The 13,265-nt window shown below is 36.4% G+C and overlaps 1 protein-coding gene across 2 annotated transcripts in view; it reads left to right on the forward strand.

Moving 5' to 3' along the window:
* Positions 1–13,265, forward strand: part of NRPC1 (nuclear RNA polymerase C1) — an 83,995-nt gene that overhangs the window by 27,776 nt on the left and 42,954 nt on the right. For both annotated transcript variants that reach the window (XR_014342563.1, XM_028216027.2), the window contains exons 12-13: positions 6,757–6,945; positions 9,778–9,973. Coding sequence is in view for 1 of the 2 variants with exons in the window: in XM_028216027.2 (XP_028071828.2) it covers positions 6,757–6,945; positions 9,778–9,973 (385 nt within the window). In the remaining variant the exon portion in view is untranslated. The remainder of the gene's footprint in view (positions 1–6,756; positions 6,946–9,777; positions 9,974–13,265) is intronic.

The following is a 13,265-nucleotide window of genomic DNA, read 5'->3' on the forward strand; positions in this document are numbered from 1 at the left end:
AAGAATGGGCACTTAGTGCAGTAGCAAAATTATTTGTGTGAGCAAAACTGGAAGAGGAAGTGGATGAAGAAGGGGTTGTGCTAGTTGAGATATCAAAATGAGCCATGAGATGCCAGAGGGTTTGCAACTCATCCCAAAAAAGAGTCGTGTCATTAGAAGGTCACTCATAATTCTTTGACACATGCTTGGGCGAGCACCACTCCGCCCTCAATTAGGCGACCATTCAATTTCCAACAATGTTTCGTATTATGTCGCTCTTTCCCACTACTCACACTTCAGAAGGTCCTGATCAATAGAACTACCCTTACTACCAAACTTTGACTGTCTAGGTTTGCCATTCCATGGAAGAGGATTAGCAACTAAAGCAGAATGATCTTGACTCAAGCAATGCATCATTGCACTACACTAACTCTCCTCTTGTTGAAATTGGCATAAGCTTCATAGAAAGTAGGAAAAGGAGCACAGCCCAATACATGAACTCGAATTTGATCATGTTCCAGGTTAAGGCCATCAAGAAAATCATAAAGCCGTTTCTTCTCTACATTTGTTTAAACAAAGCTGCATCCTTTGGAACAAATTGCTTGAAAGCTCTGGTAATAATCAAGTTCTTCCTAGCATAGTACTCGGCCAGAGAATGATCCTTTTGATCCAAGCCACGAATCTTTTTTCGCAACTCATATGCCTGGGCATTATTACCCTTGTGAGAATATACGTGTAACAGTGGTCCAATTCTCGTGTGCATCATCCAGCAGCAAAAAAATCTGACTAATAATGAGTTGCATAGAATTAATCAACCATGTTGTAACAAAAACATTCTCAGAAAGCCATTGTGATTAATGAACTAATACTAAGGGTTGTGTAGGGCTTTGTTGTGAAAGGTTTGGGCTTAAGGAGAAAGGAGTTTGGTGACAAAATAAAGACTGTTTATGGGCTGCAAATAGTAATTTGTGAACAGTCAGAGAAATAAAAAGAAGAGGAAGAAAACTAGGAATCACTCCTAGAATCAGTTAGGAATCACACCTAGGATTTAGGTTGCATCACACTTAGGGTTTAGGTTGCATCACACAAACGCTAAAGGGGCTCAATGCTCTGGAAAATTATGTAAAATCTGCTTATTACTGAATTAGAAGCAACGCATAGCTTTATGTAGAACTAGGAGACTTTCTTAACCAATTAGAACCAAAAAGGAAACTACTAAAACCAAAAAAGTAAACTACTAAAAAATTTTAACCTCTAAAACCTATTTAATATCAAATAGAACTCCTAAACGTATTAAACTAATACCAAGACCCAGGGTCAGCACAATGACCCCTTATTGAGACCTGTTCCAAAAAATCTACAAATTATAAAAATACCCTTGACTCTAAAACATAAATATGAATAGAGAGAAGACTCAATTTAATTTATTCTAGTTCCCAAGTGGCCCGACATCATCCAACACATGCCAAATCACAACTTGAGCCTTAGAAACATCTTTGCTACGCCGTTTATAGACTTTAGTATTATGCTGCCACTTGTTTCCAACACATTGATTTTGTGTTGGCCCATCTTTAGAAGTTTCCTTGGGTACACCATCGATATATCAGTCAAACGACTTGCAACAATAGCTAGACTACACGAGCAAGATCAAATCAAGTTGTTGGTACCATCTAGTTTAACAGGTTATCTCCAAGAGTTGAGGCATGACTTCAATTAACCCACTCTTCTCGCTGCCCTTATTACCTGTACTACTTTCCGTCATGGTTATGAAGAAATAACACAGATTGACAACAACTCAACTGATTCAACGGTGCACAAAACCACAGTAACACCTCAAGAGAGCTTCGACCACAATAGATGCAAAACCAAAGAGAACAAATAGTATGAAAATACCTCAAAAATTGAAATAAAGAAGAGCCACAAGAAAACACCCTTAGGTAGAGAGTTGACTAGGTTGAGCATAAGATAACCACCAAAAATGCCTTGAAATTGACATAGGAAGAGATCTGAGCCTCCAAAAGAATGAAAAGAATGGTTTGGCTTACCTTTGAATGAGGTAGAGGCCATATATATAACACATTCATGATACAATTTTAGGAATCAATACAAACAAGAAGAGAGATTCCTACAATCAACATAAAAATATTCTAATTCCTAATTTAAACATAATATTCTAGTTTTTATATTTAACATTCTCTCTCAAGCTGGCGTGAAGATGTTCAACACATGTAGTTTGTCAATGGAAGACTAGAACAAAGTTGGTCCCACAGATTTTGTGAACATATCTGCCAACTACTGAGAAGAAGAGACAAAGGATGGATGCATAGTGCCCGATCCGAACCTTTTCTCTAATGAAATATATGTTGACCTCGATATGCTTGATACGCTCATGAAGCACAGAATCAGAGGATAACATAGTGGCAGATTTGTTATCACAAAATAAAGTGGAAGGAACATTCTCCTCAAAACCTAACTCTGCCAGAATAGAGCGGCGCCAAAGAATCTCACATGTCTCATGTGCCATAGTCCGATACTTAGCCTTTGCAGAAGATCTAGAAATAACCACCTGCTTCTTAGTTTTCCATGAGATAAGATGGTCACCATAAGTCAGAAGTAGAACGCCAATCAATTCTAGATCTTGCATAGTCAGCATTGGTGAAATAAGAGAGCCCAGATTGGAGACCAGCTATAAAGGACAATCTCAAGCTAGGAGAAGTCTTCAAATACCTCAAAATATGATGAATCGCGTCAAGGTGCTCTGTACGAGGTGCATGCATGAACTGACTCACAACACTAACCGCAAATGTCAAATCAGGTCTAGTGTTGGTTAAATAAATGAGGCGTTCAACAAGATGTTGATACATGCCTGGGTCATCCAGCAACTTACCAGACTCTGATGTGAGCTTGACATTAGGATCCATAGGAGTAAAGGTTTACACCCTAACATACCAATATCCTTAAGCAAATTAAGGGTATACTTTCGCTGAGACAACCCTCCCTTGAGCGAGCCACCTTGATTTTCAGAAAATATTTGAGACATCCAGATTCTTAATATCAAAAGTTTAGCCCAAGTCCTTCTTTACTTGACCAATGCCAACAGAGTTATCACTTGTGAGAATACTATCATCCACATAAACTAACAGGATTATACACTGGCCCGTAGAATTCCGGCGAATGAAACAAGTGTGATTTGAGTGGCATTGAACAAAGCCCATAGATATAATAACAGAACTGAAGCGACCAAACTATGCTTACTCCCCCTTAACCTGAAAATCGGGTAGAGGAACTATGTAAATCGTCTCAAGAAGATCCCCATGAAGAAACGCATTCTTGACATCAAGCTAATGAAGAGGCCAAGAATGGGATGCTGCAAGCTTGGCAACAGGGGCAAAAGTGGCATCAAAGTCCTTGCTAGAAATTTGTGTGAAACCTTTAGACACCAGGTGGGCTTTGTAACGATCAACTGAGCCATCAGTGAGGTACTTTATGGTGAACACCCATTTGTAACCAACCGTGCTTTCCTTAAGAGGTAAAGGTACAAGATCCTAAGTGTGATTTTGTTCTAAGGTTGCCATCTGAAGGGCCTCATACATAGATCGAGGAATGAATTCAGACTTAAGCTTGCCAAGTAAAGAACGGTAAGAAGTGGAAACCCTGTCATAGGAAAGGTACTGGAAAATGGGATGATTAGTACTACTCAAATAACTCAAACGATTTGGAGGATGTCGATCTCGAGGTGGGTTACGACGAGGAGGTGGAGGAGGAGCCAAAGGAGAAGAGTTACCTGACCTAAAGATCGGAGTGGCGGTAGGGAAAGGCTGAGTGCGTGGGTGACAGGAGTATACTTGCAATGGGGGAGGAGACGAAGGTTGAGAAAGAGGGAGGGGGACAACCTCAACCAAAATGGTCACCGGGCAAAAAGTGGAAGGAACAGTTGGAGGATCCTGCAAAGGAGGGTTAGTATCAAAGAAAGGAAGATCTTCACAAAAAGTAACAAAAGTGTGGTGAAAGTAACGAGACACAGGGTCATAACACCTATACCCTTTGGACATGGAAGCGTATCCTAAGAAGATACAACGAATAGATTTTTCATTCAACTTTGTGCGCGTCGAACTTCGATTTTGAACAAAACAAGTAAACCCAAAGACATGAGGTAAGAGTGGAAATAGAGTGGTAGTGGGCATAAGAATATGAAACAAAGTGAGACCATTGAATGCACAACTAGGGATCTTATTAATGAGGTAAACAATAGTAAGGACAACCATATGCCAATAAGACTTTTGAACACCCATACCTCGAAGAAGACACCGGACAACAGACATAATATGACAGTTTTTGCATTCAGCAATACTATTTTGGTCAGGGGTCCGAGGACAAGTACGTTGTTGAAGAATACCGGTTTGATTCAGATGGGAATGAAATGCATTAGAGATATATTCCTTATCATTGTCAAAATGGATATTCCGAATAACTATATGAAACTGAGTTTTAACAATTTGTAAAAATTGAACAAAAATGGAAAACACTTAAGACTTCTAGTGAAGGAGATAAACCAAAGTACACCTAGTGTTATCATCAGTAAAAGTTACATAATATCTATGACCAGAGAAAGCAGTGATAGGGAAAGGATCCCAAACGTCTGAATGTATAAGATCAAAAGCAATAGGGGCCCTAGTCATATGAGTGATATAGGTAGTACGGGTATGCTTAGACAACTCACCAACCACACAATGAAATTTAAAGTCTTTGCAAGTTTTATTAAATGAAGGAAAAAATTAACATAAATATTGAAAATTAACATAACCCATACGAGAACGCCATAATTCTAAAGTCTGAATATTAAAAGCGCAAGACATGGAAGCAGGCAAAATAGAGGCCTAAAAGCTAGCTAAAGAAGAAGAGGAAGGCTCATTTGGTGGGTCCCCAAAGTAGTAAAGCTCATCACGCTCGTAACCCTTGCCAAAAATCCTCTTCGAACTCAGGTCCTGTAAAAGGCAAGAAGAGGTTAAGAAGATGACAGCACAATTAAATTGTTTGGCAAGAGGATAAGAGATTATATGCAAATTTTGGACCATGTAAAATAGATGATAAAGTAATGGTAGGGGCTGTTGGGTGGTGTAGAGAGGCTAGGAGAGGCTATTGGCACCTAAGGAAGAAGAAAGAAGGGGAAGAACAGGTTGGGCAGTGGCTGGGTAATGGCAGCAGGGAGGAAGGAAGGAGAAGGGCTAGGGTTTTTGAACCTTGCTCTGAGACCATAAAGGATGAAAAGAATGGTTTGGCTTACCTTTGAATGAGGTAGAGGCCATATATATATATATATATAACATATTCATGATACAATTTTAGGAAACAATATAAATAAGAAGAGAGATTCCTGCAATCAACATAAAAATATTCTAATTGCTATTCTAAACATAATATTCTAGTTTCTATATTCAACACCTCCTACCTATGAAGTCAGCACCCAATGACTATCTTAAGAAAAGATATGAGCCAATTCACAACCCTCTTTCAGATCCCAAAAAACGATCCTCTATTTTTATCAAAGTTGTCGAAGGTGAAAAAGCAAGGCGAGGCTTATTGCCGCTGATGAGGTGAGGTGTTGAGATGTAAGCTTTTTGAGTTTTAAATTTTTTAATTTTATAAAATATAAAATTAATTAAATATAATACAAATATTTTTTTATAATACTAAAGGCCATTCTCTTTTAATGAATGATGAAGGTTCTGGTCAAGAAATTGGGAGTTGGAGAGACCCACTGAAAGAGAGAGAGAGAGAGATTGAAATGAAAAATAAATAATGGCCAGCCATTATCTTCTCCCATTGTAAGTGCTTCTGGTCAACAAAGCGGAAGTCAGAGAGTCCCCATTTTTTATACCTAACAATAGAGAGAGAGACCCAACGATAGAGAGAGAGACCCAACGATAGAGAACAAGACATTCACAAACCTGAATGTCGATTGTCTCCAAGTTGTGTACGAGGTACGATTCAAATTAAAATTTGTTATACTAGCTCACAAAATGCAAACACTTGGGGCAAAATGTGCATGGTAGGCAAACACCACATTTCGTGAGGCTTACAATTTGTTGGTGTTGTGCACAGAAAATCAAGCCTTGGTGTGTTTCTGTTACGCCTTGCCCTGATGCGGCCTCAAAAACGCCTTTGAAAACTTTGATTTTTTAATTAATTAATTAATTAATTTATTTTTGGTTGAGGGGAAAAAAGGGAAAGAAATGAAAAATGTAAGGAAAAATACACCAGCAATTTATTCTACGAAAGTGAAGATCAAGCTTTGATACCATGGCAATTTTATTGAAGAAATAAGAAAGCTATATATGCACTAATTATACTAACTTGCTAGGGTCCAGCCAATGTCAATCACATGATAGGTTGCCTCATGCTGGTTTCTGGTGGATTTATTAGACATCTTGGTTCAATATTTCTGTATTAATGATAAATATTTTTTATTATTTATTGCTGCAAACTTTTATTACTTATAGCTATCTTGGTAGGTGTAGTTGTTAACTGCTCTATTTATGCTTACACACATTCTGGGGGTTCAATTACTATTCTTTCTTTTTACTGAAGTTAATTTAGCTTTCCTCAATTAGATCCATTCCTCTTGTGATGGTATAATATTTTAAAAGCAATGAATATTTTTGTTGCTCAATTATCAATCATTGGGTGGTTCTATACTTTTTTTTTTGGGGTTGCATTGTTCTTAACCATTGCTTATTTTTTTATTTTTATTTTGATGTGTTTATGATTATTTCTCAGGTTCAAAATAATTTGTGTACACCAAAAAACGGAGAGATTTTGGTTGCTTCCACACAAGATTTTCTGACATCTTCTTTTCTCATAACAAGGAAGGACACGTTTTATGATCGTGCTTCCTTTTCCCTCATTTGTTCTTATATGGGGGACGGCATGGATCTAGTCAATTTGCCTACGCCTGCATTAATTAAGGTAAGAAAGAGGAGTTGCTCATAAAGCATATTATATATTTTTTTGTATCATTCCTCCATTCTTCTTAATGTTTTCGTTGTGTTCATCCTTTTATTAGGATGAGTTATTGATCTTGGTTTTGTATAGTGAGCGAATCTTGATCTATGTCAATGATTTTTACTAATCATTCAAACTTTGAAGTGATGATATACTATGCTTTGTGTCTCAATGAGAATGGTATATCATGACACCTGACGAATTGATGCAAGTGGTTTAGTTGAAAGCATTAGCCATCATCATAAGAGGATAAAAAAAAGGCATGTATTTACATGGCCACTGTAGATATTGAGTTAATTTACATATGGGTGTCAATGAGTTAATTTACATATGGCCATTGTAGATATTTACATGGCCACTGTAGATATTGAGTTAATTTATCTAGGATAAAAAAGGCATGTATTTGCATGGCCACTGTGGATCAATAGGGGCTGTCAATGGAGAAATTTTTGGGGATACCGGGCATTTTAAATCTGGGAAGCGACTGTGATTTAGTGACGGTATATGATAAAGGGTTGTTTGTATGATTTATGGTTGTGATTTTGTCAATGAATGTAGGTGTCTGAAAGATGTCACCTTATTTATTTGGTCAAGCATTTTATTGGTTATGTGTATTGTTTATCATTTTTGCTGCCTTTAGCTAAGAGTTTTCTGTAGCAAGTCATGGCATCTTCTTTTTTCAGAAACTCTCTTTGGTGGTCACTGTAGCATGAATCAGAAGACATGTTCACATGATGTGACTATGACTTGCTGTAATCAAACTGCTGTAATTAACAACTTTCTGTGTTTAGTGAAATCATGGTGAGCTTAGTTGCTGTAGAGTTTTTTTTTTTTTTTCTGAAGAAAAAAATTGTTGCATTTACTGCTTCATGGTCATCTACCTGAAGATGCTAACCAATTTTTTTTTGATCAGCAAAGAAAAGAGCTGTATTGATGAAAATCGAGTACAAAACATGAGATAATACATCAATAGAAACAGTGAATGCAAAGAGCATCAAAGCTAAACTATATGATCCTCATTGTCATAAATGATTAATTATGCTTCTTGAAATGACTAGTTTTTATAATAAAACTGAGTTTAAAGCTGATATTTAGTTGATTTTAGTTTGAAACTTTGAAGTTCTATTATTTGTGAGAACTTTTTATTTTCAACTTGAGCATGAACATCATAAACTTGGAGTCGCTGTAGGGCTTTGATCTTTGTGGTCTCCAATCAAGGGTCATAGACAAACATATGATATATGATGTTCTTGATGAGTACTAAACATTGGAAAAGAAAAAAAGAAAAGAAAAGACCGCATTGCGACATTGTGTTATTCTCTCAACTATTACATGTTAGCTACATGAATCTGGTTCTTCTATTTTCCTTTGGGAAGCATTGTTAGTTAATCTAAACCTTAACTGCCATGGCTTTCTTTTTTGGTTTACTTTAAAAAAAAGTACCACGTCTTTCCATTTTCTGTCAACACAAGTTTTTGCCTTTACTGTTCTCCTCACATTTCTCTCAATGTGTTCTTTCCATTTCATGTTAAACCAACTCTTCACTCCTGTTGTGTAGTTATTAGTTCTCATTGCACGAGTAAACCATCTTAATTAGTTTTCTATTATTTTAACTCCAATTTGTGCTACTTTTACTGCCTCATGAATTTGTGAAGTACTTGTAAACATACCACATCCAGCTTAATGTTTTTTTTTTTGTTTTTTTTTATTTTTTGAATTTAATTTATCTTGACCATGCTTATTTTACGATCTTATTTCTTAGTTGCACAAGGTTATTGTAACACCCCCATCTCAAACACGAATGATATTGTTTGCTCTAGACTAGTTCCGAATGGCTTTGAAACACGTCATTGCTAGGAAGAGATATGAACTCATATACCCAGCACGTTTCTTACACTAGCGATGTGGAATGGGGTACTACATTCACCCCATAGGACAGCGCATCCTTGTGAGTTTAGTGGTCCCTATTGGGCCTCCATGTCCCCTTCGTTTAAAGGGGTCCTGCTATTGTTGATCTCTATAGATTGGATGGCTCTTTGTGATATGTAGTTTCATGGTTTTTTTTGATGATGATTACAGTTCTTCATGTTTGATCATTGAGGACTGCTTGTTCTCTCTTGTATTTCATTTCCTTTTCTTCAATAAAATCCATTTTGTTCCCCATTAAAAAAAAAGATTATACTCTTTGAAAATTTAAAACCATTGAGAGTTTGGATTTGTTGAAGTTGAAGATCTCAGTTTCACGGTGAAGTTGGCCCATTATTGGACTAAATTGGACCCACTTCGGTGATCTATGCCATTCATCTCATACAATCAATAGAGAAAATTATCCATGCAAAAAATCAAGTTGATCCAAAATTGATTGTCATACGATCAGATCATTTTTATCCATACAACACACGTTTTTAAGAATAGACCCTCCATTTGTTGTAATATATATGTGACTTGATCATGTGATTCCTTATGTTTGATCAACCCAATTTTTTGCATACATGTTCTCTCAACTTTTCATATGAGATGAACTGTTCAGATCACTGAAATGGGTGCAGATTGGTCCTATAATGCACCTACTTTAGGTGAAGTTGAGATTTTCAATTTTAGCAAATATGAACTCTACCATTGAATGTATTGAAGGCTTCTTTATGGAATGTTATTGTCTTTTCTATTACAAGTCTTTCGTATATGAACCAGCACATTGATATTGTTTGTAGACTTTAAATAATATACCTTGTGCTTGACTTTTTGCATCTTTTGTACTGGCAATTTCCTGAATTAAATCGAATTGTTGTTTTGCAGCCGATAGAGCTTTGGACTGGGAAACAATTATTCAATGTTCTATTGCGCCCAGATGCAAATATGAGAGTCTATCTCAATCTCAGTGTTAGGGAAAAAAATTATAGCAAATCTGGAGAGACAATGTGTCCTAATGATGGGTTTGTTTATTTCCGAAACAGTGAGCTAATATGTGGGCAGCTAGGAAAGGCGACTTTAGGTTGGTTTCCTTTCAAACTTCTTTACTTTATCTTCATGGGTTATATATCTGTATTATTGTTTCAGTTGGTTTCGCAAAACATTGTGTTATTTATTGTATGACATATTTATCCGTAAATGAGTGAAGGAAGGCTTTTGTAATCGTGTTATGAATTATATACATTGACTTTGTTAGTTTCCTTTTCTCTGTGTCTATCATAAGATATTATTTTGGAAAAGCAATCTTTTATAAAATTCATGGGCCTCCTTTGTGGGAAGATAATAGTTCCTAGTACTTGATAAGAACTTCGATAGTGACGGAACGGGTCATCACTTTTCTAACCAGCTCTAATTTTATATCTCAATTCAAATGGGAAATAAGAAACAAATTTATGATTTGTTCTGAAAGACTCGTAAGATTGCCGAACTCACCTTCTGCAAGTGTAGAAAGATGTACAAATGCAATTATGCCTGGCATTTTAGTAATTTCATGTAACTCAATGTTACTCATTGTCTTACTTGTCTTCTACTTGTATGCAGATTTCACAAATGTAGTGGAATTTTTTCTCCTTGATATCCTTTTTATATACTACAAATATTTTATGTTAACATCTTGCGTTTTTTTATGGAATACAAGGTGATGTAACTTTTGGTTTGTACAGATTATTTATTTGTTTTATTTATTATTTTTCGGTCAAATAGTTTTGTTAATGATTTCAGATTTTCTTTCTTATATCTTGTGATGGGGGATGTCTGCATCATATTAAGTAGTCACATGTGTGGCACATGACTACTTAAGTAAAGTTATGCGTGGCATCATTGGATTTGAACACATAAGCAAACGGACTAAGGCTATTATTAGGTTATTAGAACCTTAATTTCGTCACACGTGCTTGCAAATTCATAGATATGTGGCTGTTGCTCTCTTCTTCCTATGGCATGGGTCTCTCTGTTCTATTTCTATGTCTCTCTCTAGTCAGTTTCTTCTTACTCTTTCTGATTCTCTCTGCCTCTGTCTTTTTCTCATCTGTTTAGTTTTTATGCCCTGTTCTCTGCTTTTCCTCTGTTCTCCATTGTCACAACATTCTCTATCTAGCCCTTCTTTCTTGTGCCCATTATTATTTTTGTCTGATGATTGGAAGTGTTGGATTTATTTATCTCAGATGGCTCGTGGCTCATCGTTGATTCTGCACTGTTGATGAGACTTCGCAGCGACGAAGTTACTTTCATTATCATCATCTTTTTGTCGGCTTATTCCTTAATAGTAGTTATCATACAAGTTCCCTGCTATGGCAAACACTTTGTTTCCTGTGGCTTCTTGTCCTATAGGGTTTTATCTAAAATTTTGTTCTTGACCCCACAAACATTAAAGTGAAACAATACGATTTATTTATTAAAATTCCTATAGTAACTCCCCCCCCCCCTCTTCCTTCCCACTTTTGGAGGACAAAATCCTAATGTGACTGAAACTGCCAAACTTGATGAATTGTAACTTTTTTATTATTATTTGGTTTCACTCAGTGTTACCCATAAATACTACCCCCATAGTGATTTACGTTTTGGAACCTACGTTCCGAAATATGGTACATTTTTGTTTCAAAACGGTGAATCTAACCATCCAAAACGAGAAAAAAATCATAAGAGATTAATTTGAAATCTTTCGTCACAAAGGTTTTCATCATACGTTCTCTTTAATAGAGAAAAAATAAAATCTGATAGAGTGGAGCTTTGGATTGATAAAATGTAAAACAATAGATCATAATGCTCATAGAATTGTGTTGTTAGATGATTGATTTGAAGAAAAGTGCACTATAATATATTGGATGTCAAATTAAGAAGTGTACCCCTATCGTACCACATTTTAGAGCATGTGGAGTATCACATTCCCGTTCCTGTTCCTTGTACCAAAAAATCTCACTTGTGAAGATATTTGCTTGTCCCATTTCTACTATGTTTTTAGAAACTTCTTGTAGAATATATATGGATCGAAGACCATAATTTATGACATATTTTCGTTGTTCCCATTGGGAACCCCCTTGTTGTTGCAAGCTAAATATGAATATTAGAGGCTCAAAAGAAACTATATACTGCATACAGTGACTATCCACAAAAATCTAGAGGGTCAACCCCATAGAGCCACAACATATCCACACAGATCTCATGAAGGGAGAAATGTAACTTCTCTTCTAATTTTCCCATGCTAGAGACTGTCCATTTACAGCATAAATCATGAGCATTAACTGTATCTTGTAACCATATAAACAAGTGAAGCATCCCCTAATGTGGCCAGCCATCCCTGTAGCTTGCACTGCAGAGTTTCAAATATTTGGCGATTGTGCTCAAGATGAAGATTATGTATCAATGCACAAATTACTATGCTTCTTTCCATTTTTGCAAAATGGTTTCCTTCAAGCTTTTAGAAGAAATCCAGTGGACAATTTATTAGGGAAATATCTGTTCTCTTATTTAAAGAACGCTAGCAATGGTTACCTAGTCTTATATTTGCCTCACTTTTTCCATCCTCGTTTGTGTCGTTTGATTGATGCCCTTATTTTGTCCTCCTTCTGTAGAAATTGTTGAATGTTTCAATTTAGTTTTGTGCAAATGCTTATTATGTTGTTTCTTCACAATTGATTTATTTTATTTTATTTTTAATTTGGTGTTTTTGTAAATTAGAAAGATACAATTTGAAGTCAGTTGTTTGAAATTTAAAAATTGTTTATGACTTGGATGTGACAAGGTTTTCCTTCCATATAGTTTTGGTATTGGACACACGTGGTATGGATTTGGCTCCCTTGTAGGGTATATTTGCAGCGAAGTTCAGAGGTTCAGAGGTTAATTGAAAAACTTGTCATTCCATCATTTTAAATTGGAAAAATTATTCCAATGAGAAAACTACAAATCTTGGTAGAGGCTATGCCCTTCTATTGTGTTTAGCATATTGATGCAACATATTCAGATCTGTCTAGTGAAAGCCCAAGAGCAATTTATTTAGTGTAAAATGAGAGTATTATCGGAACAATGCTTGGTTTTTGAGAATCTGAATCACGAATTTGGAGTGGGAATGAGGAGAAATGGAATTGAGTATTATTTAGGCGCAGTGGCGCAGCGAGGCGCAGCTGTTGCGACTGAAGGGACCCAAGGCGAGGCGAGGTAGATGAGTCGCGCGCCTTGGCTGAGCCTTGGGTTAGGCGTAGAAAGGCGCAAGGCGACACCTAAGCGTGCCTTTGTGTATTTTCCCCCCCCTTTGATGCTGATCTAATGGCTCTTATATGAGTTTGAGAGGGTCTAACAGCCACATACGGTTACAACTT

This window comes from Camellia sinensis, chromosome 10, assembly GCF_055761805.1.
Source record: "Camellia sinensis isolate YWXY chromosome 10, ASM5576180v1, whole genome shotgun sequence".
NCBI lineage: Eukaryota > Viridiplantae > Streptophyta > Magnoliopsida > Ericales > Theaceae > Camellia > Camellia sinensis.